Consider the following 26,529-nt stretch of genomic DNA (forward strand, 5'->3'; position numbering starts at 1 on the left):
TACGATTCCTTCACAATTAAGATATTTGATCACAACTAAAGCTTTAACTCTGTTCATATAAACAGGGCGAAGCCGGATTTGTTTTGGTAATTCAAAAGCACCCAAAACTCGTCACCTATAATGCACAAGCTTACCACATCAAGTGCGTCTACATGACCGGAGAGAAAACAATTACTCTAGGATTCAACGTGTCCATGCTCACAACGGCAGGCACGATCGCAAATACTGGCCCACCTCCAACTTGCGTCATGAAAATAGTGACCGCTACCGGTGGCGAAATCACTTCAGCTGAAATAGGAGAATCATTGATGCTTCGTGTAGAAGTACAACCTCAAACAATTTACGGAGGTTTTGCAAGAAACTGTGTCGCTAAAACAATGGACGGAGATGCTGAGAACGAATATTTAGTGACTGATGAAAACGGATGTGCTACTGATCCATCTATATTTGGGGAATGGGAAGTAGATCCCAACAACTTGTTGTTACTTGCGCATTTCAATGGTATGCAAAAGTTTAATTAATTTCAAATATTTAAGTGAATACGAATAATATGTAAACCCTCATTTTCTATAATATTTTCAGCCTTCAAGTTCCCAAGTAGTAGCAGCATAAAGTTCCAATGTAATGTGAGAGTCTGTTTTGGAAAGTGCCAACCGGTAAGAAGTCGTTAATTTTATTCACTTTCCGTGCATTTTTAAATCCTACATATATTTTAATAACGAATAATTCACAGGTGAATTGCCGTGGTCAAAATGCTTTCGGAAGAAGAAAACGACAAATCTTTGATGATACGGATGCTAGCTTGTCAACTTCCGTTTCTGATTACGTCGGCCAACTAAGAGAAGAAGTAACTGTACAGTCTAATCCTATTTTAGCTTTAGAACGTCGTGAAGAACGACTCACAGATCCATCCGAAGGTGAGAAAAACAACTCGTTAATTTTGAACTTATTCATAAAAAATTGTAAAATGATTTACAATGACTTTGTTAATTGATCTCATAGCCCAACAAGTTCAAAAGGAGGAAGTCTGCGTGTCCATGGTGGGCTTTATCATATCTCTGATATTAACGGCTCTCCTGGCCCTTGTCGCAGTCGCAGTTGCAGTCTCGTGTTGGCTCCTCGCGTACAGAAGAAGGCCGAAAGTGGACGGGCCACTCCCGCATCCTCCAGAATTTCCAAACCCACTCTTCACAACGCCAGAACCCCTTGCAGAACCTTCTCCTGATTATCTCTCGTAGTATTTAAGTAATTAATTAAGTTAGGCTTTTTTATTCCAATCTGTACATTTGTTTTGTGTGGTGACGTGTGCATGTGTAAGCGAGTCGTCGTCGTCGCCATCGTCGTCATTGTAATGGTCGTCATTTAAAAAAAAAACTGGCTGCTGATGATAATGATGTCGATGCATATTTATAAGAGTACAAGAAACATTGTTAGAACGAGGAGAGGAGTATAAGTCATAAAGATGTGCATGATCTGTTGTATGAAACGTGTGTGTTTTATACCGTTTTAAATGTAACCGTTTTTATATCTTTTGTATTTTTCTACGACAAATGCGTACTAATCCAAAAAAGTGTGATGGATGGGTGTGGGGTCCAGCGCCATATTAGTCTCTCCTTCTTCGCTCCCCGTCCTCCCCTCGCCCAACCACTCGAAAACCAACCATGTTAACGGATTTTATAGCATAGATGGAAGAAAATAGATCTTTGACACTGACAAAAATGTGATTTTGAAGCCTGACTTATACCTTTTTTCTTTCTAGTGGTAATGGGACAAGTCTTGTATATCGACTTATCGGTTTTTCATCATGGTTGCTGGTCACTTTGTAATGGGTATTAATATTAATGTGGTAATAATATTAATATATGATTAATTAAGTATATAATGAATAATATATGCACCACCATTTTTACCATGTACTAAGAAACGTGTATGTTTTTTATAGTCTGTTATTAATTTGTTTGTTAATCAACTTTTTTTAGCCGTAGAGCATTTAACTGTTGATGTACACAGCACACAGTCAATTTGTTAACCAGTTTTTTATATAATTTGTTATTGTTAACAGTGTAACCAAAAACTAATAATAAATCTGTAAAAAATTTATACTTCTCTTGCGTAATTTCACCTTATTCAGATTTGCATGCATGCAAAATTGCGATGTGCATTTTTAGCATGAATTTCTTCACGGTGAGGCTGCTGCTGTTGTTTATACGACTCGATGCTGAGAAGAACAATGCATAGAAAGCCAAGAGGCCTCTTGGACTCATTCTTACCACGTGCACGCTTTGCCCACTCGGCTTCTTCCTTCTCACCCAGCAGCAGCTGAAGTAGTGTCACTTGGTTGGCTGGTGCTCGCATTTAGAAGAGTATTTCTTTTACCTTTGATAATCGCTAATTTGTTATTTAGTAGTTGTTTAAAGCGAAAAATTAATTATCGTTTTTTGTTCGTATTTCAAAAGTAAAATCAAAATGGAGCCGGGTCGGGGTGCCGGAGAGGGTAATTTACCCAGGTTGCTCTTCCAACTCGCAAAGGGTGAGCTGACCCCAAAAGGTCGCGATAATCTGAAACGAGGCTTGTTAGACAATACCATAAAAAATATGAAGATGTCGAATAAAACTTCGTTTCAAAAGTATCAACGATATACCCCCTCGCCGGTGTATGGGCTTGAGTGGTGTCGAAATGGGTAAGACTGGTTCGTGGTAAAAGATTTTATTGTCGTTCTTACATATCTATTTTTTATTTTAGGAATATGCTGCTTTCTGCTCATGGCGACGGAATTGTCAACATTCATGACCGAAGAACTCAAGCGAATGTGATGCACACTCCTCCAAGTACTTCAGACGGGCATTTTGACGCGGCCAACGGATGCACAGAAATTGATAGTAACTACTTTGCTAGTTATTCGGATGATAAAACAGTTCTTGTTTGGGATTTGAGAAAAATGGCGAGTTGGGTAAAGAAGTGTGTGGGTCATAAGAACTGGGTGAAGAATGTGAATGTCATGCATGATGGGAGATCATTGGTCACTAGTGGTTGCGATCAGACCATACGAAGTTATGACTTAACCAGGTACTTGTTATAATAATAATAACGTATTGAGGCTTTAGTGAAATTATTAAAATTAACTAATTCGTATTTTGTTCCAGTCCGGCGTCTGCACTCGAATCCGATCCATTATTATATTTTGATGGCTTGTGCCGCACTAAGCTAAACCCGTTCGACAATACGCTCTACATTACTACTTGGAGGACAAATGTGCTTGCTATTAAGAATCTGGATCTCGAACACTTGGAGAAGGATTCGCTGAATTATTATGTATGTGAAACAGCTAGTACATGTCATGCATACTTACTAGTAGTGTCGGAATATTGGATATAATATATATCTAAAGCTTTAAAACTACTACTGATTTTGAATGTTGCAGCTGACAGCTATGAAGGAAATTAAGACGGACAAATATATACCCCCGTTCGCCAAAACTAGGAACCGTCTCGATATTGTTCATTATGTTCCATACAACGGCAACTCTCTTTCATCTGGTCAATCATTAGACATCCACCCAGAAGGGACTTGCTGCGCTGTTCGTTGTATCCGAGAAGAGTCATCGTCATATCGCCCCCAAAAAAAGTTTGAAGTACTTGTGCATTATTTTGAAACTTATCATATTTTTTATTCTCTTGCTAATGATTTAATATATTTTTTAATGTGTATATACAGTGGTTGTCTGTTTATGATTTGACTTCTGGAAATGTTGTTCCTGCAAACTCCGAGGAGCTTAAACAACAACCTCACGAGGAGGACGACTATTCTCAAGAGTTTACTGAATGGTTACAGAATGTAAACTGGGACCTTTTAGATGCCAGGTCCAAATGGAAGATTTGGAAAACAGTCAAATTAACGGACAAGGTCGAATTGGATTTGTTGCGGAATGCGACATTGACTAAATTGCGGTTAAGTATGCTATATAGTCAGTGGAATGAGACCGAGGTCAACTCACAGGAGATGTACCGTTCTCAATATTACAAAGAGTGTGCTCCCTTCTCGGACGGATTGATCAAAGAAATCAGTTTCTCGAGTTGTGGGCGTCTTATCCTAGATCCTAGTCCCCAAGGGTTTCAGCTTCTAGGCTTTGACGGCGATCTTAACAATTACTCATTCGATCCAGTAGCTCAAGATACGAACAACCAGTATAAACCCCTTACGGTAGTGAAGGAGTTTATCCTTACGGTACCTTATTTGAGGAACACCCCTCCCAAATTTGAGAATTGTCTGTGCGCCAAGTTTTCCCCGGATAATTCCATCATTGTGTGTGGATCTCTAGAAGGGAAAGTAACGTGGTGGAAAGTACCCAATGACCTGATGCGCAAAGCCCCGATGAACAACTACCAAGACCTGATTGACAAAGCCCTGAAGCACAATAATGATTTAAGACTTCGATTCAATTTTTATGAAAATGATTTCTCACATTTTCACTAATTTTTTTATATTTTGTTACATTTTTTAAAGGTTTGTATTGAAGCTTATTTAATACTTCAATAATAATTTTGTGATTTACTTAGTCTCGTAAAAATAAAACCAATCGGTACAAAGGGTATTATAAATATAGGTATTATAAATTATCTCAAATATTTATATATATCCCTATAAAAGAGATTTGTTCTTTATGAATAATATTTACATGTGTAATAATTTATATGTAAAATAATACAAAGTCAGCCAAAGTAATCATTTATCTCTCAATGCAGAGCAGTTTATTGTTTGTTTTTTCGCCAAACTTAATCAACAATTGATATTTTATTAATAAAATGTTATTTGTCACACGGTAGTAAATTAGCAATAAATAAGGAGAAATATATAGTCGTAGTATATTTCCACGTAATATATAGTCCATAGTTAACGCTTAATCATCATCAGTTAATGAGTAAGTATGAGAAAAGTCAAGAATTGTGGGGGGTTTCTTGAACATTTTAAAAAAGTTTTTTTTTTAATATAGGAAATCAATTCCTAAATGTCTGCTGGATTTTTGACACATACGACAGAATGTGGTCATCGTCAAAATATTTTTTCCACATATATTATTAGTTATGATCTCACAATGTATCATAATACCCGACCCAAGACGATGACGAGGGCACTTCTACCTCACGTAATAGTAGGCTCATATAAATGCTTCTTGTTTCTGGTCTGACCTGTTCTAGATAAAAACACGAAGATGAGCTTCCTCACCTATCGCTCACTCACTCACACGCCACGCACACACTGGGGAAAACTAGAAATAATCAACAATATAGTAATAATATCCCCAAAAAGAATAATGTTATCTAATACGTATGTCCCCCAACCGAGAAAGCCATTAGATAATTATATAAATAGTAAACAGGTAGGTAGGTGGTAGGACATGGTGGAGATGTTTTGTATTATTGGTGTCATTCTACTTGTTTTTAATTCTTCTCCTTTTTCACCTCGAGTAATAATGGCGTGGTCATAATAATCATAATCCTATCAGAATAGGAGGAGCAGGAGGAGGATTATACCGAGATTTCGTAATTTGTATCATAAATACTGGACCTTTCCGACGTCATGTCATTAATATGGCCTTGACCTTTCGGCGTCCCTGCTGGACTGCTCCTACTTGCATTTGGCGTTCTATTCGACATTTCTAAAGAATCAGTCATTTCTAATGCTCGAACGAAGCTCATAGGCCTTCGGGAAATGGGACTTGGTCTGATCCCATCGGAAATCGAGTTTGGTACTGTAGCTGAAATCCCCATCCCTCCATACATTTTCTTCTTTCCACCCGATGGAGAAAGTGGTACTTGGTTCATTCCTCCAGCACCAGCACCATATTTGGGTTGTTGATTTGGATTGTATGACGACATGTGAGAAACTCCTCCAGTGGGATGCATGTATGCACGATTGCCTCCTCCGTTCCCATTGTTCACCAAGTTGTGTTGAATAGGAGAGGTAGGATTGGAGTGAAAGTAGTTGCCGGCCACAGCTGAAGTGGGTGAGTTATCCTTCCACATGTAGACGCCGCGTTGTGGTGAGCTCGCAAGTTCTCGAATTGGTCCACCACCAACGACGCCACCGGACTGGTCGTGTGACATCAAGTACTGACGATCGTACATGAGCTCCCCTTCGGACAGGATTCTTCTCTGCTCTCCGTTGGGCATGTTGTACGTGTCGTAGTAGGGTGGGCCGTGCATGGGACGAGGTGAAGGGTACTGCTGCTGAAGGGGAGGTCCACCCACATGTTGTTGTTGTGATAAGCCTATAAACTCTGGCCTTCCTTGTTGTTGCTGCTGCTGTTGAGTTGGCGTGGGTGGATTTGAGAGGCGTTGTTGAGTGATTGGGCTGGCCGTCGAGGCCGCAAATGGGGTTGGGATTCCTCCTATTGCTCGCAATTTCTGGTGCATGGCGGTCGGACTGCCAATATTCCCATTACCGAGACCCATTCCATCTCCGTTAGGGGAAGATAAAGAGTCAGGGGTGTGGCTTCGGGAAGATCTACCAATGCCGTCTGAAGGCCTGAAAGTAAAGGGTCAATTTCTAATTTACCTAACTAATCAGAAAAACTGCTTCATATAATAATTTAATTGCTAGTTTCACACCGAGTAGTGTTTTACCTGTGTAAAAAAGTATAAAAAACACGAGGGCAAAGTGTAAGTATTTAGGAGGAGTTGGATTTGCATTTGATAAAATCCATACCGTTGAATGAAGCAAAAGGTGTGCGTGTAAAAATACCAAGCTTGGAATAAAATGATTGATGCAAATAGACAGCTGCAAGAAGTATGAAGAACGTCGTTCCAGGGACAGTAAAGTAGTTTCAATTATACTATTAAATATTTTACGTGTGACCATGAGTGAATTATTATTATTATTATTATACTTAAGTAATTGCCACCATGCATGCATAATGCTGTGAGAATAATTAGCCAAAAAAGAATAAAACTCAACACAACACACGAGAAAAAAGTATTGTCGTTTACTTTTGCATTTGGTAAAAGACATTTCGCAGACAGAAATAAGGCATTAACAACATTACATTAGTGTATAAAAGGCGCATAGGAAGAAGATGATGGAGGAGGTTAAAGACACGCAAATAAGCTTAACAACTAGGGTATACAAAATAACAAGAATTTTGACGTTTTCAAAATAAAAAATTAGGAAAACTTGTAGTAAAAAGTAGTTACCCATACCCTCCCCCCACCCAATTTTTAAATTGTGCATAATAAACAAATAAATATAGGTATATAGGTAGGAACTAAGGAAGGGGAATAATATCATTCTTTGGACTAGCACGAGTTCAATCAATATTGATATCGATACCTCTGTCGATTAGGGTGTGGAGATCCGTTAATGTAACCTCGATAGTGACGTATATGTCCCATCCCGTGGTTCATGTCGATATCGTCCTGATTGGTAGTGGTGGGTAAGAAAAAATTGTTTTTAGACCCGTGCCGTTGAATTGGAGGAGTCGGCTCGCAGTCTATTGATTGTGAAGCTTGCAGCCCCAAGTCGTGATCGGATACATCTCTATTGGACGTGGGCATCATCTAGTAAAAGTCCAAAAAAATACATTTAAAATATTTTAAAACATGTAACTTTTTGGAATAGATAGTATTCTAGGTATCTATTTAAACTATTAAGGTGTAGTGGTACTCTGGCAAGCGGATAATGTGGAAAATAATGTGAGATTTGGCAACGCAAAGACACTATGATATAAAAGCATGCAGTACGAAAGGAAATATATAGATAGATAGCTTCACTCGACTGCATTCTCCCACAAGTTTCAGATTGCATAGAGAAATAGTAGTAGTTAGATCAGAAGAAGAAGAGACAGTTGTGCCGAATCGCCAAGTACATATAATATCAGTCATGGTTCATTAGTCAGTAAAATAGAATAGAATATGAATTGAGCAGTGATAGCAAAAATTTCCCCCTCCCCAAGGAGAGAGCGAAGAGAGAAAAAGAGACACAAGTAATAAGAATTATTTGATTTGCCTGCTTTTGTGATTTTCCTCCAGCTCTAAAGATTCTTACCTGGCGATAATTTCTGGGAGAATGCAGGGAGGGGAGGTTTCCTGACAACGATTTCTGGGAATAGTTTCCATTATCGACGTACACGTTTACCTGGTTCCCAGGACCACCCATGGGGTTGGGGATCATTGGCCCGGTTTCAGGTGACGTCTTTTTAGAGTTCTTGGCGTTTGCAATAAATCGAATACTTGATGCTTCAGTCGCCCGCTTTGCTTTGTCCAGTCTGTAGTTTTAATAAGAAAACAAATTAAACACAGATAATCGATGTATAAAATCACTACATATTCTAAAAAGCCAAGATTTCTTACGAAGGATAATGAGGACCACAGAGCGTAAACCAGCAGTTCAAACAACACCCACGAGAAAATGGATTATAGCCTCCACGATACTTCCCAGTGACTTGTTCATTTGTAGTCCGGCCACGAGAAACAAGGATGATGTGAAATCCCGTTAAGCCCAAAATTGGTATGAACAAAATCGAAATCACCACCATGATAGAAATTCTATAATGTAAATAGTAAAATTGATTCAAAATTGATTATCTAATCAAATCTTATAGTATAGTAGAATTTCAATATTTAAAAAATAATGTTGAACAAGAACGACTTACGATACTACCGAAGATGCTTGGGACATTTGGTCCATATGTTGATACATGTACGCAAAGCAAAGTCCAAAAATTGTAATCATGTGAACTGATAAGGATAATAAAAACATAAAGAAATAACGGTAGTTGCGCCGGCCAATGCAGTTATTGACCCAAGGGCAATGATGATCAAAAGTCTGCAAGTTAAAAACATTCAAGTAAGTACAAACATACAAAATACACCGCTACAATTATAATTGGCAAGATTGATTATTTATACACCTCTATACAATTGTTGCACACACTACAGTGCGAGCATCTTGGAGGACGGTAAAATTGGCAAGTGACGCACCACTTCATTCGAACTGTAATGCCATGCACTTCCACAGTTTTGTATAAAGGTGCTCGGAGATCATCGTTATCATCCTCCCCTCGATTTGCTGAGCACAAAAAAAATCACAAATTAATAAAAACATTCTTACTGACGAATGTCACAAATGAATATTTTTTCCTAGCACACCTTTGGGTATGATACCAGGGTCCATAAAGGTAGCAAGGGTGAAATTTGCCACCACCACAACCGTTACGATTCCCTCCCCAATAGGAATCCATATCGAATAGTTTGATACGTACCACTCCGTCCTGCATTAAAGACACAGAATGTGAATTATTACACACACAATTAAAATTAATTGAGCCAATTCATTCTGGTACGAAAATTCTCTTACAGGAAGACAAAAAATAGTGCCGTCGTCGAGATAAGAAGCAGCCACGCAACGGTGGCCGGCAGGTACCGTTTGACTTCTTTGCACTTTGACATTTTGACGCCTACGTTGTTCGAATCCGTTCCGCCGGTTGAGAACGGCATTACCAGTTCTGCTCTCCACACGATGACCACCCCCACATTTCTCTTATAGTTCTAATAAATGAAGTTTTCACAATAATAATGCACGCGTTCACAACCAATCAGTAGTTCACCGTAGTAAGTAGCAGAGTTGCATAAAAGTGTCCCCAACTAATTAATAATAGCAAAAACTTTCTCTTTTTTTTCTTCTTTATAAAATGGCACTAAATGAATGACTTAGGTTTAATATACTCAACTAGTGAAACATGCATTATTCTTGAAATACTGATGACGAGTCTTATTCTGATGCCGCACAATCATACCCACGAAATAACACTAATCACGAACGACACAACTAGGATTATTCAGTCAGGCAGAAATTGCAAACTGGACACAACCGCAGAATCATAATCGGCAAGATACATAATAATAACGTGATATAACATCAGCACTACTACTATTATTCCTACTACTAATTAATTTTGATTTAAAATGGCATTTATTAAGCAGAGCAATTGATTATATTGATGTAAGGCCGCCTTCCTCCTCCTTCTCTCCTCAAATTCCTGACAGTCCACCCACCCAGAATTATCTGCTCACAATTTAACCCCAGAAATAAAAGTCCAGCCAATGTGGGTGGGTGGGTGGTTGGTTGATTTTTGATTGCTAATCGTAAAATGAGGGCACTTGACCGTCCACGCTTTTTCGAGACACACAGGTCACTTTTGTACAAGTTTTGCTCGGATTCACTCCACCGTAAGAAATAAAATATGAAATAGGCCTTGATTTGTGGGAGGTTGGACAGGTTTCCGAACTTTGAGCGGGTGGGAGTGGTTGGAAAAGTGGAATTAGTGGGAATTGGACGTTGCTGTGGCTGACGTCTCGGCTGAGTGAAAAGGAGGACCAGGGCAAGAGAGAGAGGAATTCATAATTTCGCAAATTTCCAACCCAAGATCACTGTTGTTGGTCGCACCACCACCACGAATGCCCAAACCGATGGCACTAGTCTCACTTTGATCTCGCTTCACGCTACCCAGTGTCGGACACAGGATTACCCACCCATTATTTCCATTCTCCGATTTCTCCTACTCTTTACTTATTATGCTATTAGCTACCTACATCCAGTCATTCAGTCAGTCAGTCAGTCAGTTCAGTACACCAGTCCGAAAAAAGGTCCGGCGCAACTCCGGAACTGCTGCTGGGAACCGAAAAAGAGTTTCCTCTCTTCTCACTTTGTTCCTTCCTCATTGGAATTACAGGGTGATGAGATGAGATGGGATGATATTACGATACGACGAGGAGCATTGTAAATGACGATGAGATGACATAAGCGATATGTAATATTATTATGGGATAGCAGTGAAAGTCAAAATCATCGACCGAGATTTAATTATTAATTATGAGATAAGGTCCAAGTGTTCGGAGATGGGATAAATGATAAATCCGCCGAATACTAAAGGTAAAAGACCAAGATCAATTATAAGATCAAGATAAAAAACATAACACAAAATAAATTTCAACAATAGACGAATGTCATCTAAATCCCTTTGCCATGTTGCAAATATTTCGTTTTGATAAATACCAAGCGTAATTTAGTCATTGTTTAGACTACAAATATGAGACAACCAAGTAGTCATTCAATTTGTAACTTGAAGCAGCCACCGTATTTTTTCTAATTCGGAGTGTGTACAAAAGTCAACTCTTTGTTATTTATAGCAAGTAACTAATTGTAAGTTTTACATGAATTGATCTATTTAGATATTTTTAAATACATATATTTTGACTGACATCAGCAAATGTATTTTGATTTGGACTTCGAATCTTAAAAGTATGTATACTTTGCACATGCATGTATTTTATCAATGAATGAATCCCTGCGAAATGATCAGTAAAAAATTACTCAATTACTTGGATTTAACACGAGAAATTTAGTTTAAAAGTAATTTATGACATGTTAGACTAGTGCGGATAGCTAGTTTCCCCAAGAGTTACATGGTTTTCGAGTGGAAATGCCGGTAGAAAAATAAATAAAAGAAACATTGTCCAATTTCTTTAGCTAGAAAAATTTGTTTCACAATTTCATATTTTTGTACGGACTTGACTTGAAATTCAAGTCTTGAATGAAGCCAAATTGTGTAAGTATTTTTTAAAATTTTAATTGTTTCGTCAAGAGTTGCATGTCAAGTAAATTGCCAGCTTCAACATGCAGAGTAAATCATATGCAAATGCAACGTGCTATTCGGAGTAAAATAATTATATCATGTGCCTTGTCTATATTTGTCACTGATGTACGCATTTATAAAATGCTAACAAAAATAACAATCGAAAATGATAAGCTAAAATAATGAGGGTTAAGTCTGAATATTGTTTTAATTAACTTATTTAATATGCATTTATGTTTATTTATCTAGGTAATTTTTCTAGCTATGATTCCAACAACTACACTGCAATCATTATGACTTTGAAACATTGCAAGCTGACCTTTCATCAAAAGTCCCAGCAGTCCCAGCAGAAGGCATATGCTAGTTAGTAATAGTTTAGTTTTTAATAAATATGTGGTTATGAATAACAAATAATTTATTATAATTGCAATTGATGCATATCTATTTTAACTATGTAGGCGAGGACTTGGCCTTATGTTCAAAAGAATTTCCAACCCTGAAGGAGAATGACATTGTCGAAATAGCCACGACGGACGATAGCAGCTCTTCATTCTTGCTCAAGGTCACCAAGGGTTCACTGAGAGATGATTTTACGCCAAAAGGTATCACGTTAATATGACGATAGAACAGTATTCATTTGAAAGTTTATTATTTAAAGAAGCCCAATTAACAACTCCTGACCGTTCTTTCAGATACTATCAGCATCGATCAAGCCATTGGAACTGCATTTCAACTGAAGCCATACATCGATGTCACATTAACAAAGGTTGACGCCGTTTGTGTGGAACTTGATTCTGTTGAACTCACTTTCAAGGACCAATATTTAGGACGGAGTGAGATGTGGAGGCTGAAAAATAGTTTGACAAATAGCTGCGTCTATCACAAGAAGAAGATCGAGTTCTGTTCGAGTACAATTCGATGTCAAGTTCATGAATTATGGTCGGGTGGGCTCGTGGTCACTTCCGGGCTTGTGACTGAGGCTACCAAAGTGAGACTGCATAAATGCATAAAACTAGATAATTATTATAATAGATAATAAAAAGCATACTACATAAATCTGATTGCTTGGTTGCTTGGTTTATAGATTGTGTTCAGATCGTTAACTTCCATGGTGTACCTGTTCATCCAAATGAGCTCAGAGATGTGGGAATTTGATATTTGTGGGGACTTGTATTTTGAGAAGGCTGTGAACGGATTCTTGTCTAAACTTTTTAAAAAGTGGAAGGTATGCACAGCATTTAAAAAATGTATTATATAAAATAAAATGAATATCTAGATTCTACATGGACTTCCCATTCAATAAAACTAGCTGATAACACAGCGTGTGCTATATTTTAGAGTAATGGGAGCAACCATGAAGTCACCATTGTGCTTTTCTCTCGACTTTATTACGAAGCCTCCAGCCTCGAAAGATTTCCAGAAGCAATGCGAGAATGTTTACTTACTGATTATAAGGGTCGTTTTTATGAAGATTTTTATCGGTACATACTTGTAATATGAACTAATTTGTGTTTTTTAATTACAAACTAAAACGTTTCTCTACTTCCCTACAGGGTCGTAGTACAAAATGAGAAGTATGAAGATTGGAGAAATACTTTAATCAGTTTAAGACAAGTCTTTGTCGATTATCGTGAGTACCTGTTGAACTTTCATCAACGGAAATTCCCAAATATAAAAGTTCCTAAGGCGTACGTGTCGAGTGCAGCGCAAGGAAACTTTCTTGAAGTACTCAACATGTCCTTAAATGTTTTTGAGAAGGTAAAACATTTAATTTGATGATTTACAAATATTTGCAAGTATATAAAGTAACTGTATTTTGTACTATTAACTTATAGCACTTTGTGGACAGAAGTTTTGATAGAACGGGTCAACTATCTGTTGTAATAACTCCGGGAGTAGGGGTTTTTGAGGTGGATCGAGATCTTACTAATGTGACAATGCAGCGAATAATTGACAACGGTGTAGGAAGTGACCTCGTCTGCGTAGGCGAACAACCCCTACATGCCGTACCTCTTTTAAAAGCAAGACACAAAAGTTATATAGAACAGTAGTTATATATATATAGATTATTACATATATTATTTAATTAATTATCCAGTTTCACAACAAGGCAACTCATCATGACGTTGATGACTACAGCATGCCTCACTGGATAAATTTAAGGTATTTTCTTATTAAATAAGGTACTATACATTTATGTGTATACATACTACTCTCTAATTAACATGTCGTTCTATAAATTATGTACATTTTGTTTCATAGTTTTTACTCTTCCAACAAACAAGTTGGTTACGCCACATTCGTGCCTAGGATAAAACTGCCCAGTCTAAGTGATTCATCTCGAGAGACGATTTCCGTGTTCAGCCCACAATGGCGAAACCCGTTGGCTTCCATTCATCTCGGAGATGAGTCTGGCTGGCCCAACTCCGTTTATGATTTTGACAGCTATGATGACTCCATTTTTAAACCCTCAAGCAGTCAATTAGCATCCAAACAACGTCGAATTAAGCACATGAAGCGACCCAAGACTTTAGTCGATTCTGATTTTTCAAGAATTTTTATGAGGCAGAATTCTGAGCCAGAAATCCATGCGACCACTTCAACCGATATGTACTCAAGTACAACTTCAATCGCCACCGGAAGTTCGAGTCTCATTTTATCATCTTCTACACAGCCATCCTCAGCAATCACAATTCCATCAAAAATCAGGTTTCGAAAGTCGGACAATGTGTATTCCTCATCCTTTGGTGCTCTAAATATTGAACGTATAATAAAATATTTGTATTCATAATTTTTCCGTTCGATCCAATTTCAAATTAATATTATTCTAGCTGGATCATTTTCGTCAGTAAAGCCCAGAGTAGCTCTTACTCCTATTAATGATCGATGGATTAAGGAGGGCACAGCTTCTGGTGCAACGAAAGAACGTCATGAAGGATCGTCACCCTCTATGAGTAGTCATGGCGGATCTCCAAAAGAATTAGATTTTAAGGGAAGATTTGGAAATTTGCGTCGCCCTTCGCGATCCCTCATCAATCCATTTGATCCGTCTCATGCCGTCATCAAACTGACATCCAACCGGAGGCGATGGACACATATTTTTCCTCGAGGCCCAAGTGGAACTTTTATTCAGCAACATCATTTTTCAACTGGGCTGAATAAACTTGACATTGTACCTGAAGGAGAAGCTACAACTGCAATTGGGAATACCATGAATGACGGTATGATTTTTTAAGAAGCGTGCACAATTTAACATCCGAATTACTTATATTTGGTAAAAAGGTTTAAACAATTACTTTGTGATTACCTTAAGGAACTCATTCCCTGAGTCGACAAAGCATAAAAGATTCCCCTGATGGGTCGACGCGAACTAAAAAAGTGACCAGATTATGGGGGGCGACTGGAGAGCAGGAATGGACTCCTGCTCTAACAACTGGTGTGGACTGGAAATCATTAACCATTCCTGCATGTCTTCCATTAACTACGGACTACTTTCCGGACGAGCGGAGTCTTAAAACGGATTACCTTGTTTCTGACTACAGTCTTCTTCCTGATGATGTGAATGCCGACTATATTTCGCAAAGGGCAATTTATCGACGCCCACTAACTACCAAAGAGGTTTTCTTTGAGCTTGTTTCGCAAAGATTAGCTCAAGGCTTTCAAACCGTGATTCGACCCAAGCATGAGAAACCACCCATAAAACAACAATCTTCCTTCCTTCGGCTAAATATTCTCGGAATTGATGATGAAACGGAAGAGTATTTCCTCAGCATCGGACGCATATTTCATCAAATTTCGTTATCCAGCTCAACAATCACTGTAACACGATACAGGCCGAGGTGCTATTTTAATTTTAAAATAATGAGTGAGTTACGTATTTATATCTTACAATATCAATGTCCATACTAGACATCCTTACCCCGCGATCAAGGTTTATTACAAGTACCGATTCTATGCCCCTAACAACAACAACTTTGAAGTTTCCTATGCGGATTTTAGCACCGAAAAATTGGAAAATTACAACTGGAATTACCTTGGTGAGTTTGGATAACCATTGAAATATGTGGCAATATGATAATATAATGAAAGTTCAATTACCCTGTTAAATAAAGTACACAAACTTCCCTATAACTTAATTTAATTTGCTTTTTCAAGATCATTACATTTGCACGCGGGGAGATACTGATTTTGCTTTAACGGAGGTAAAAATATATAATAATTCTTTGTAGTGTATCAACTGAAATTTAATTTGTAATGAGTGTTTATAATGCTATATGTAGAATTTAAAGTACTGGAGATTTCGAATGTTCATCCTGCCCATTAATCAAGTCGTCCTGAAACGATTAATGGGGGAGGGAGTTTCTCCTGAGTGTAATATTTACGAGCCATTGAAGCTGGAAGAGAAGCGATCCCATATTCAAGAGTTTTTAAAATTTATTGAAACCTGCATTAATCGCATTAGACGACCAAATACTTCTATTCCGAAAGGACCACGGGTGAACATTGTAGTTAGAGACTTTTATTTACATATTTTTATGTTGTCGTATGTTTCATTTTAATTCCTTTCTCATTATTAGAAAAATATCAAATATTTAACATTCGACTTCATTTAGGGTGCAAGTGGTGGTAGCGTGAGCAGTATGGGTTCTGGTTCATTTCGTGAACGTGTTAATAGCAACCAGTTACCCGATCGACCTAGAATTCGGTAAGAATATTTTGCATGTAATCTAAAATGCAATGTCATTATAAATATTATTTATCAGTATATTAAAATTATGTAAATTATTCTGCAGTTCGGGCTCCAAACTGGCCGAGAAACAGCGCCATGAAAGTGCAAGTGGCAGGATATCACCCTTAGACAGCCCTCTGGATTCCAAGATATTCAGTTTGAGTGGAAATTTAGGGGAACCATTTCCAGACCTAACTCCTCTAACATTTCCCCCTCGAACTGAAAATACTACCGAGGGAGAATTGGTACCAATTATGTGTCTCAAAGCAGATGCAACGTTTAAAGACATTGTGATTGCAATGCGCAATCAAGCGACTGGATTATCTTTTATCAAAGGTATTAAACCCCATTGAATCATTTTTTTAATAGTTTGTACTGAACGTACTACACTATTATTAACTTTCAATATTTAGTTACGGGCTTGGAATTGCATCCGTGGACATTTGTCAGCTATGACGCTATCATGTGGTTGATCAATCGCATGGAAGGAGTCAGTACAGATTCAAAGGCCATGGAAATTTTCGATGTAAGCGTTGATCGATTTTTAACAATTACAGAAAACACATTAAATAGTTTGTGCTTTAATTAATCGTAATTAAAATTTAGGGAATGCTTAATGAACGTTTCATCATTCATGCCTCTGGGGATTCTAGTCACAAGTTTAAGAACGGATTTTATATTTACTACATCAGCAACAGCGACATAGAAGGTGAGCAGATAATATTAAATTAATTCGTATCTCTCCTGGATTGCAAAATTTTGTTGCGTTGCTTACAATTACATATGCTCTATCTGTATCTGTAGGAATGGAACCCCTCATCCCACACCATGATAATGGGATGCTTCACAATGAATGGATGGAAGTTGATGTGCCTTGCGAGTGCGAGCTGAATATCGACTCAGTGACAAAAAATAGTTTGCTAAATTTTGATTGCAGTAGCGGAAACCATAAATGGAAAGACGTTTATGTTGATGTGGACACAAGTAGAAAGAGCGATCGTCAAGAGTGGGGTCATATTCGGTATCAGTCTCTTTTCAAACCAGACGAAGCCTTCGAAATAACTGTGCAATGGATTCAGGCAACTGGCTCAATAATCACAGACTTGGTGTGTCTATCAATTTATACTGAAAGCTAAAACGAGTGTTCGCAACTAATATACATAATTCTAATATGTGAATGAATATGCAGGTGCAAGCATGGTCTAGAAAAGCACAACAATGTAATTTGCAACTAGTTCCAGTCCCCACGGATCCTTTTGCACTGCCAAATTATTCTTCAGACCCATTGCGTGGCCCAATAAAGTTGACCATTGATTCACTCACTGGTTGGTGACCATAAATCTAAAGTGTGAAATGTAAAATTTAATAGATGTTGAAGCTAGCTGATATTTATTTCTACTTTAGAAGGTGACGCTGGTGATTCGTCTTTAACACCCTCTGAAGTAATGTACTTTCAACACACTGTTGCTTTGAAATTTGGCTTCGTGCGATGTGCACCACATGCTCCGGCAGCACTCTTTCATGCCTTGAAGCCAAACGATTTACACTACGTCCATTCGAGCGGAAATATGTTTCTTATCGTTCCAATATGCCAATCAGTGGCCGATGTAAGTTTTAAGCAATTCATGATTTTGTGAAGTTGCGTTATTCATGAAATCTAATTAACAGGTCTGTTTCCTGTGGTCGTGGAACTACTTGGTCAGCAAGAGGTGGCGAATTTCATCCAACCCTGCCCTGGGGGATGATACTTTTATGTTTAAGGTGCTACACGACTTTAAATCATTTTGTGCCAATGAAAATAATCGTCTTACAAACTTCTGGAATTCAACCGTCATGAATCCTCAAAGTCCTGATGTTGATGAGACACTGTTAGATTCATCGCTTACTTCTGTTCCAGCATCAGAAACATTATAAAAATAAAATAACGGTGGCATTTTACATTTCGTGATACATTTGTTGCTTTATTGTTAATTTTGATATTTAAATCTCATTTCACATCGGTAGATAGAATAAACAAACTTAGCACCCCACGTTTCTAGCAAAAGCGCGTAAAATTATTTCACAATTTTGTCGAAACATTAAAACAATTCAATTTTTAAATGACTTGAACTTAATTAATTGTGTGTTAATTACATTCGTTAAAAAACATTCAACTCGAAATTAAAAACTTGATACTTTGTTATGTAAAACGAATAAATTATAATCTTTTATACTTCACAGCAAATTTTACTTTCGTACAATCAAAAATGTCCTCATTTTTATCTAAGCGTGCATGTGTGCCTGTGATGAACGTGTTAATAAAGTCGAGATGACTTTAAATGAGTAAAAACGAGCACGTGGCTAAAATTACAATAAATTAAAAGAGCGACAATAATTGCATGATAAATATGTATGTACGCACAGTGCATTATGCACTTACACTTATATACAATTAGGACGGACACAATATGTAATATGTAACAATATGCAATTAGTAATTGCTAAACTGAGGGAGCAGCATAGTATAAACAGAGGCACTGAGGCGGCTTAGTTTTTCGTTAATAAATATTTAGCTGCTACTACAATTACTTCATTAGGGTTCCTTAAAAAACAACGAACATATTTCTAATTGTCGACAAGTAGTTGCATTATAATATAACAATTAAATAGTATGTACTACATTATGTTGTTGTTGCAAGTGAACACATACATTACATTACATTTCTTGTAAATGCTACAAAAAGGATGCAAATTAATAGTTCCGAAAGGGTCACATGTTTCATCTTTGGTTTGATACAGTATTATTATTACATGAGTTTAATACGTCTCCGCATCATCACAATCATCCGTCCAATGTCCCCATACTGCAACAAAATGAACATATTTACTTATGGTTGTTTATACACAATTTAACATTTCACATGAAATTATGAAACATTGAAATGTGAAGTTTTACGTATTTACCTTCACAAGAGTCACAATAAGGCCGTACGTCTCCTCTTTTAACTCCGTGATGACTGTCAGCACTTGCGGCGGGGGTAGCTTGTGTTGGACAATCTTCGGTATCATGGACATCGAATTTTTCACAAATGTCGCAATATAAACGCATCGTAGCTTGTACAGTTTGATTACTAAATATGTAATTGAAAAAAGTTAATTTAGTTTATTTTCTGATTACATTTCAAGGTTGTTGAAAGTTAATAAATTTGATTAATTTAAATAATCCTACCTGTCACCAGCCCCTTCGTTCTGTCCTGTATTACTGGTTTTTCCATACATCAAGATATCCACTTTGGCAGATAATTCTTGATTTTTAGATTGTAAATCAACAATGATAGAGTTAAGGAATGAGACATGCGCCTCTAAATCGACTGCATCTGAATTTTCGGCAAAATTGTTCTTCTTTTTTGCCTGCTCCTCCACCTGCTTCGACTTCTCCTTATATTCTCGCTCAAGATCGGCCAAATTTTTAACCAAGCGTCGATTATCTTCCTTCAGCTTTTGAACTACGTCATGTTGTGCCATGGCTTCGCTAGCGTGGCTTTTTGTCTCTATTTCCTGTCTGCTTAGATCACTCTGCATTCCAATTAATTTCGCATTGGTATCCTTCAAACTATTTTCTGTATCGGCTGTATTTTTCTTTGCGGATTGCAGTTCTTTTTCCAATATTCCTATCCGGTCTTCACGTGCTAAAATTTCAGACTGTAATTTGCTATTATGCTGCCCAAGTTTGTCCAGCTCAGAGTCTAGGACGGTTTTCGTACTGGTTGACGACTCAAGGAGACGTTGCAAGTTTTCAAGTTCCTTCGTCTTGTGGGCCAATTTGTTGGAAAGGTCGCTGTATTCGGAGTCTTTTGAGGCAATTTCTTTCTCCAGGTTGGAATAAGTTAGAGACTGTTTGTTCAACTTGTCCTCCAGATCTTGAATCATTTTCACCTTTTCACCCGTCTGCAGTTCGGATTCGCCACACTTCTTTTTCAAATTGGTGACTTGAGATTCTAATTCGGAGAGTTGAAGACTCCTCTCGTGTACTTCCTTGTCCAGTGTTGACCCAGCTGAGAGTGATTTCTGTAGGCTGGCTTCCAGGTCGGCAATCGTTTTCTCTAAGCGACCCTGGCCAGTGGTAAGTTCTTCATTTTTGCGAGTCAGCGCAACCACAGAGGATTCTGTTTCCTTAATTTTATTTTCTCGAGTTTGCAATTCGAGCTCCAAAGTTTGTACATCGTTGCCTCGTCCGGCTATAATCCCTTCTAGCTTGGAGATTGAGTCTGCCCTGTTCTTTAATTCTTGCTCGAATTCAGTGAAACGCTGCTTCTGCTTTCGGCATTCCTCATCTAAGGACGAGTAGTTGGAAGTCGTCTTCTTTAATTCATCATGAATGGTGTCGTGTTCTGCTGATTTCTGTGCCAGCAAAGATTCTAGGTTTGAAATTTTACTAGATTTGTCTTTTAATTCAGCCTGTAATGAGTGAATTTGGTTCTGCAATTTTTTAGCGTCAATTTCCAAACTGTCCACTGTTGCTGATCGGGTGGCGATTTCTTTCCTGACCTCAGCAAATTCTCGTTCCACTTCCTTCCCAGCATTTTGTAGCGTTTCAAACTCATTTTCCTTCTTCTTTAGTGCCGAAAGAGATTTGGCAGCTTCTTGTTTCAGGTTGGAAATAAACTCCTCGTGTTGTTTGATGAGGGTGGATTGACGGGCAATTTCACTATTCATTTCCACCATGCTATTTGAATTTTTAGATATTTCAGACTCCAACTCGGCCACTTTTTTGCTCTTCCCCTGCAAATCTGCTAGGACTTTGAGATTAGTTTCTTTCCCCGTAGAGACATCCTGTTGAAGCTGATCATACTTTTCGGACGCCGCCAACAACTCTGCTTTTAATTCTTTTACCAGTTTTTCCTTAGCTGCAACTATTTCCTGTGTGTCGGACGCAGTTTTTGTTTTTTCTTGTACTTTGATTTCCAGGTCGGACAGTGACTGCTTCAACTTTCGGGCTTCTTCCTCCAACTGACCGATCCTCTCGCCACGTTGAACGACTTCTTTTTCCAACTCGCTCCCTCCTGCAGTGCGTTGTTTCAAATCCTCTTGGAGACGCTCCAAGGCCGCTGACTTCTCCTTTGACTCGCCTTCCAGGTTCCGATAGCGTTGATTATTGCTTTTTAGGTCCTCCTCCAACCCTTTGACTCTCTGCAAGTTGCGTTGCAGCTCAGCCTCGACTTCTTGATGAGCTTGCTTAGATTGATCACATTGAGTTGAAAGGAGATCTTCTTTTGCTTTGGACGCGCTAAGATCAGCGGCCAACTTGTTGTTTTCTGCCTCTTTTTTTGCAACTTGTTCAGCCAACTGTTCATTTTCTGCTTTCTTTTCCCCCACCAACTTCTCCAATCCGCTGGCCCTGGATTGAAATTTGGCCAGTTCTGCTTGTAACTCTTGAGACTTTTCATGTTGAAGGTGAGATTGTTTTTGTAAGTCTTCACTGCTCGTAGCATGCTTGGCTTTTTCAGACTCAATGGTCTGTTTCGCCTCTTTGAGTGATGTTTCAACAAGAGTGAAATTATTTTGTAGAGTTTCCAGAGAGGATTTGACCTTTTTATGATCTATGATAAGTCCTTCATTCTCTTTAGAGAGCGTAGAATATGCAGCTTGTAGGTCTTCCTTTTGTTGTTGGAACTCTTTAATTTGTCGTTCTAAATCATTTCTACTTTGATGTTGAAGATTTAATTCTTTTTGAAGCTGTTCCACGCTGCTGGCCGACTTTTTGACTTCTTCTTTAAAATCGATCTGCACCTTCTCAAACTTACTGGTCCTTTCATCCAAGTCGGTGGTTAGGGATTTTAGGGAAGATTTAAGCTGTTCAATTTGGTCGAGTTGTTCGCATTTTTCCTTTTCTAATCGAGTCATGTTCAAGGTAAGTTCTTCATATGACTTGGTCTTGTTGGAGATAATTTCTTGTAATTTACTAATCTCAGCGTTACTCTTGCCTAACAGTTCGTTAAGTTTCCCTTCGGATGAACCCTTATTGTCAACCAGGGCGGACAATTCTTGTTTCTGCTTGGTCAGAGAGGCAATATTTTCTTCTGCCTTGGACAATTTCCCTTGGATATCTTTTATAGCTGCGTCGCGGGTTTCGATTTCTGTGCGGAGTTGACTCGTATTCGAATTTTTGTCAAGGGTCAAACTCTCCACTGTTTGCTTATAGTTGCTCAAGCCGACTTCCAAGTCTTCAATCTTTGCATTCAATTTCTCCACGGATTGCAGTGCTCCGTCACGTTCTTTTTCTATTGACTGGGCTCGGGCTTTCATGGTTTCCAGCATGGTGGCCCGCTCTTGTAGCTTCTTGTGCATCTCGTCCATTTCTCCAGTGATTTCCGCAGTGCCAGACTCCTGACTGGCCATGTTGAGCGTCAACGTTTCCATTTGTTGAACTAGATCCGCCTTCCCAATCTTCTCCTCTTCCAGATTAAATTGTAAATCTTCCATTTTTCTCTTCTCCTCTTCCAAGGCGAGTTTTAATTTTGAAATGGTTTCATTATCCGCCTCGGCCATGGCTGCCTGTTTCGAGCTTAGCTCTGCCATGGCGGCCCTATTTTCTTGAGAAAGTTCTTCACATTTTCTCGAAATGTTTGCAACCTCCATTCTGTCAAGTTCCCGCTCCTTGATTAAATGTTCGATATGGTTTTCCTTCTCCTTGAGCACGGCTTGCATTGAACAGGTTGGAAGACATTGTGGTCCACGGGCAGGAACACGCCTGCCAGTACTGCGAGATTGGACAGAAGAGGCGAGACTAGACATGGAGACCAACGACTCACGAGAACTGTGGCGTCGCAGAGTCCGGTTCATAGGAGAACTAGTAACTTTTGATGCAGGAACAAAAATTCCACGGGCATCTTCACAGTGAAAATACCTCTTGCCCCCAACGCTTCCATCGTTCTTGCCTGAATTTGGTTTATCCAGTTCTACCCCGCACCATTGTCCCGCTGCAAAATCAGTGACACCAAAATATCGTAGGATGCCAATCTTGGTTCCCATCGCAGTTGACACAATGACTCGTTCCCCCACTTGGAGACCCCCAGGTGTGGAAGGTTTAGATCCAAAGGGGCTGGGTGATCGCTCATTGCCAGGAGTCGCTGCGAATGAGAAGGAAGGCATGCGTTGTCCCATCGGGGTTTGACTCATCGTGGGACCACCAACTTCTGACCGAGCAGGGGAACTGACGGGTTCTTTGAAGACGCGATTGAGCTTAGTGAATAGGCCGTGATTTGGTGAACACTGGAACAAGTACGATATTAAATTTTGTTAATTAAAGGTTATCATACAAATTCAATTACAAATTTAAAACATTGTACCTGAAAATATCTTTGACCTTTAACTTGTCCATCATGGTTTCCTTTAAAAATAGAAAGTAGACTTAATTTTTAGAGTTCTCCTGATCGTCAAGTAATCCACGTACGTACCACTAGGTTTATCCAAAGCGATTCCAGCAAATTCTCCCTTAGCAAACGATAGTTCCCCAATGTAGCAGATCTTCCCACGTTTAGTCACATCTCCGTTGACATACACAATATCTCCAATAGCAAAATTCTCTGCTGTCAAGCCAGAATCTATACAAAATATTATAAGCCTTAATTCAATTGTTCTTTTCTTAATAAATTTGTCGTTTTAAATTTATTTGTAGGTACCTTTTGATACTTGGGAAGTTTCTGCACCACTGGCAACTGAAGACGCTGCGGTGCTCTTGAACTTGATGGAGTTTGAGGATGGTATTCTTGACATGAGGGGGTTAGGTGTTGGTGGGGGTTGGCTGGGTGTAGCTTTCGAAGCAGAAGACGAACCAGATTGACTACCACTTGCACCGGCTTTATTATCCGGAGCGGAAGGAGCAGTGAAAGTTGCACCACTCACAGCGGTCGGCTGCTTCAAAGCAGTCGGCATCCGAATACCGGATGGCTTAGAGGAAGACATTTCTAATCTAAACACAACAATTAAAATTAATGTATAAGGTAAAGGTGAAACATTACGTCTCTATGTACAATATGAGCATATAGTGTAAGAAATAAACATACCAGTCGTACGTACTTCTTAAAGGAACTTAATGTGAACTCTACAAAAAAGAGCTAGACTGCCATTAGTTTATTGTCCCCTTTTAACTATTACGCAATTATCGCTTCTTCTTAAAGTCTTAAACAACAAGCAAACTTAACTTAATCACAACCGTTTTCTATTTATCTTCATGGTGAGCTCGCAAGGGAAAACACAAGAAGACTGCGAATTTATTAAAATACTGTAATCATAAAATATAAAACCAGTTACAAGTTTAACGGAACAATTAGAGCAATTTAAAAAATTAGTCGAAGAAGTAGAGAAATTGTGTATGCTTTTTTGGCGCTGGCCGCCGCCAATTTCTTCTCGTTGGTGACACTGAGACTGGTTTTTAAATCCAAAATCTCAACTTGCATGATGACATTTCATTTCCGTTTTAGATTTAGTGTTTCTCAGTTTAATTATTTAGTCGACCTTGTTCGCATATAAACATAATTAACATTGTGGTTACTAATTGTGGTGACTAATTATGACTGCAATGCGGTTAAAATTTTACTTTCATCAAATGCAAACAAACGGATAGCAAGAGAAATGATACCCCTTTATCAAAGTCGGATGTTTGGTCGCACTTTTTATCTAAATTTGCATAATAAATAAACCGTGATAAGTATTATACGCCGTCCATTTCATCCTTATTAATATGAAGGGGAGGGCGAAATCCTTCAAGTTTTCAAGAAACGAAAAACATTAGCTGTAGTAGCAATTTGAGACTTTCTCAATCCGCCTCCAAAGCCGTTCCATTATATTTATTTTTTTTATTCATCTCAATCAGACTTTCGATTAAAGTGGGCAATAAAATAACGAAATAGAGTGAAAATAATGGATGTGAATAAAACTGTGAAATTTTTGCGACTCAATTTTTCCATTTCGTTTGGCGAAAGGCATGTTACTTGTACTTATGTATGAGGAACTAGTGCAGAAAGTGGTATATTATATGAGGAATACTTTACATTATGACTTGTCTCCTATCATTATTCTCAAAAATAAACGGATCTCGACCTCGATATGCCCATGTAACTCTAGACATCAAATTAAATCAAATCACTACGTTGTATAACACACAACTTCCTTATAATGATCACCATCGCCGCATTATTCGCATTTATTTATGGTCCAGACATGACTGATGTGTCTCCTTTCTCGACGTTCTTTCTCGAAACTCGTTCTTAACCCAATCATCCAAGAGATACGTTATAATCAATCCCATCACCTCTCAAGGCGATCAATCTCATCTCTCCTTTACTTTTGCTTTTACCGATACTCATGAGCTGGAAGGTGAAAGTTGGTAAGCGAAAGAGAGGGAGAGAAAGCAAGTTTTTTTTAGATTGTTCGCTTCAAGTGAAGATTGATCGCATTATGTGTGTGTACTTTGCAGTTAGGAGAATACGTCCCTTCACCTTTACAAAAATAGAGTTAAGATATATGTGTATGCACATAAAGGCTTATTTTACATTAAGAATCTCCCATAGTTGTAGGCAAAATTCATATTTAGTAGCAAATAAATACACGTCTAATCATGTCTAGTTTCCTGTGGACTAAACATGTATGCATACACATTTGAGCATACATAAATTGCGGAAATAAGCGACTTTCTCGGGAGAAAGGGCAACTTTTAAAATTAATCCATGCCGTTGGGGAGAAGCATGTACACACTCGTTCGTCGATTCGATCCATATCCGTCAATTATATTGCTCAATCTTTGCCTTTTCCCATCTCCTCCTCGGATTGAATCTCGCACATGACTGCATTACTTGCGTATAAATCTCAAACAGGTAAAGTTACTTGAGCATTATGCTCATTAAAGCTGGGTGTGTCCTTCAACATTCTCACTCAATCAAAGGGACAAACTTGTATGTATCAAGTAAAGTTTCAAGATATAAATAACACAGCAAATATTATGCATGTCCAATTGACTGATAATTGAATTCACAAACTGTCAAGTTATTTCTCCTTCAAAGGAGAAAACTGAATACATACATGCTCAAAGGAATAGGCAAGCGGGTGAGTGAGCAAATAAACATATTGTCATTTGTGAAAGTCACTCCAGGGAGAGTACGTCTCTCCTCCTGGATGGATTGTCGTTCAAAC

General features: G+C 38.4%; 5 protein-coding genes across 11 annotated transcripts in view; 3 read left to right on the forward strand and 2 right to left on the reverse strand.

Annotated features, from left to right (window-relative positions):
• LOC110851115 overlaps positions 1 to 2,102 on the forward strand; it is a 99,663-nt gene extending 97,561 nt beyond the window's left edge. For all 4 annotated transcript variants that reach the window (XM_035853187.1, XM_035853189.1, XM_035853188.1 and 1 more), the window contains 4 exons: positions 66 to 501; positions 583 to 656; positions 734 to 917; positions 1,003 to 2,102. In XM_035853187.1, coding sequence (XP_035709080.1) covers positions 66 to 501; positions 583 to 656; positions 734 to 917; positions 1,003 to 1,238 — 930 coding nt within the window. In that variant the 3' untranslated portion in view covers positions 1,239 to 2,102. The remainder of the gene's footprint in view (positions 1 to 65; positions 502 to 582; positions 657 to 733; positions 918 to 1,002) is intronic.
• A 190-nt stretch (positions 2,103 to 2,292) lies between these two features.
• Positions 2,293 to 4,929, forward strand: LOC110850642 (DDB1- and CUL4-associated factor 10 homolog). The gene is made up of 5 exons (XM_022098116.2): positions 2,293 to 2,681; positions 2,744 to 3,067; positions 3,145 to 3,313; positions 3,423 to 3,632; positions 3,716 to 4,929. Exons 1-5 carry the CDS (start codon positions 2,467 to 2,469, stop codon positions 4,472 to 4,474), a joined length of 1,677 nt encoding a protein of 558 aa, XP_021953808.2. The 5' UTR covers positions 2,293 to 2,466; the 3' UTR covers positions 4,475 to 4,929.
• Positions 4,724 to 10,463, reverse strand: LOC110850641 (probable palmitoyltransferase ZDHHC8). The gene is made up of 8 exons (XM_022098115.2): positions 9,353 to 10,463; positions 9,145 to 9,266; positions 8,907 to 9,064; positions 8,649 to 8,821; positions 8,347 to 8,541; positions 8,042 to 8,261; positions 7,328 to 7,554; positions 4,724 to 6,526 (listed from the first exon to the last, which is right to left on the reverse strand). The coding sequence occupies exons 1-8, from the start codon at positions 9,490 to 9,492 to the stop codon at positions 5,527 to 5,529; spliced, it is 2,235 nt and encodes a 744-aa protein (XP_021953807.1). The 5' UTR covers positions 9,493 to 10,463; the 3' UTR covers positions 4,724 to 5,526.
• A 1,004-nt stretch (positions 10,464 to 11,467) lies between these two features.
• Positions 11,468 to 18,435, forward strand: LOC110850666 (GATOR complex protein Iml1). Of its 3 annotated transcripts, none has more exons than XM_035852758.1 (23): positions 11,468 to 11,603; positions 11,880 to 11,993; positions 12,089 to 12,232; positions 12,323 to 12,618; positions 12,715 to 12,855; positions 12,969 to 13,111; positions 13,184 to 13,388; positions 13,466 to 13,651; positions 13,729 to 13,793; positions 13,893 to 14,395; positions 14,462 to 14,851; positions 14,944 to 15,469; positions 15,540 to 15,667; positions 15,786 to 15,832; positions 15,911 to 16,138; positions 16,244 to 16,335; positions 16,424 to 16,695; positions 16,773 to 16,885; positions 16,966 to 17,068; positions 17,164 to 17,465; positions 17,549 to 17,684; positions 17,764 to 17,966; positions 18,028 to 18,435. In XM_035852758.1, exons 2-23 carry the CDS (start codon positions 11,924 to 11,926, stop codon positions 18,271 to 18,273), a joined length of 4,539 nt encoding a protein of 1,512 aa, XP_035708651.1. In that variant the 5' UTR covers positions 11,468 to 11,603; positions 11,880 to 11,923; the 3' UTR covers positions 18,274 to 18,435. The 3 variants fall into 3 exon arrangements, with proteins under 3 accessions (XP_035708651.1, XP_035708652.1, XP_021953845.1); XM_035852759.1 differs by having other exon boundaries at positions 17,767 to 17,966; XM_022098153.2 differs by having other exon boundaries at positions 15,911 to 16,126.
• Positions 18,293 to 24,738, reverse strand: LOC110850663 (CAP-Gly domain-containing linker protein 1). 2 transcript variants are annotated; one of them, XM_035852757.1, is made up of 7 exons: positions 24,418 to 24,738; positions 24,021 to 24,310; positions 23,796 to 23,942; positions 23,688 to 23,728; positions 19,568 to 23,610; positions 19,303 to 19,469; positions 18,293 to 19,202 (listed from the first exon to the last, which is right to left on the reverse strand). In XM_035852757.1, the coding sequence occupies exons 2-7, from the start codon at positions 24,301 to 24,303 to the stop codon at positions 19,156 to 19,158; spliced, it is 4,728 nt and encodes a 1,575-aa protein (XP_035708650.1). In that variant the 5' UTR covers positions 24,304 to 24,310; positions 24,418 to 24,738; the 3' UTR covers positions 18,293 to 19,155. The 2 variants fall into 2 exon arrangements, with proteins under 2 accessions (XP_035708650.1, XP_021953841.1); XM_022098149.2 differs by having other exon boundaries at positions 24,405 to 24,738.
• Between the last annotated feature and the right edge of the window lie 1,791 nt (positions 24,739 to 26,529).

The sequence above is a fragment of the Folsomia candida genome, unplaced genomic scaffold (assembly GCF_002217175.1).
Source record: "Folsomia candida strain VU population unplaced genomic scaffold, ASM221717v1 Fcan01_Sc006, whole genome shotgun sequence".
Lineage (NCBI taxonomy): Eukaryota > Metazoa > Arthropoda > Collembola > Entomobryomorpha > Isotomidae > Folsomia > Folsomia candida.

Coding starts and splice junctions, on each gene's coding strand:
- LOC110850641 (XM_022098115.2), bottom strand. CDS start 9,492: ATGCCGTTCTCAACCGGCGGAACGGATTCGAACAACGTAGGCGTCAAA. Junction 8,822..8,906: donor TGTGCAACAATTGTATAGAG/GTGTATAAATAA, acceptor TTTAACTTGCAG/ACTTTTGATCATCATTGCCC. Junction 6,527..7,327: donor CCACACCCTAATCGACAGAG/GTATCGATATCA, acceptor CTTTACTTTCAG/GCCTTCAGACGGCATTGGTA.
- LOC110850666 (XM_035852758.1), top strand. CDS start 11,924: ATGACTTTGAAACATTGCAAGCTGACCTTTCATCAAAAGTCCCAGCAG. Junction 13,652..13,728: donor ATGCCGTACCTCTTTTAAAA/GCAAGACACAAA, acceptor TTAATTATCCAG/TTTCACAACAAGGCAACTCA. Junction 16,336..16,423: donor CCCGATCGACCTAGAATTCG/GTAAGAATATTT, acceptor ATTATTCTGCAG/TTCGGGCTCCAAACTGGCCG.
- LOC110850642 (XM_022098116.2), top strand. CDS start 2,467: ATGGAGCCGGGTCGGGGTGCCGGAGAGGGTAATTTACCCAGGTTGCTC. Junction 3,068..3,144: donor CGAAGTTATGACTTAACCAG/GTACTTGTTATA, acceptor ATTTTGTTCCAG/TCCGGCGTCTGCACTCGAAT. Junction 3,314..3,422: donor AGGATTCGCTGAATTATTAT/GTATGTGAAACA, acceptor TGAATGTTGCAG/CTGACAGCTATGAAGGAAAT.
- LOC110850663 (XM_035852757.1), bottom strand. CDS start 24,303: ATGTCTTCCTCTAAGCCATCCGGTATTCGGATGCCGACTGCTTTGAAG. Junction 23,729..23,795: donor CGCTTTGGATAAACCTAGTG/GTACGTACGTGG, acceptor CTATTTTTAAAG/GAAACCATGATGGACAAGTT. Junction 19,470..19,567: donor AACGAAGGGGCTGGTGACAG/GTAGGATTATTT, acceptor TTACATATTTAG/TAATCAAACTGTACAAGCTA.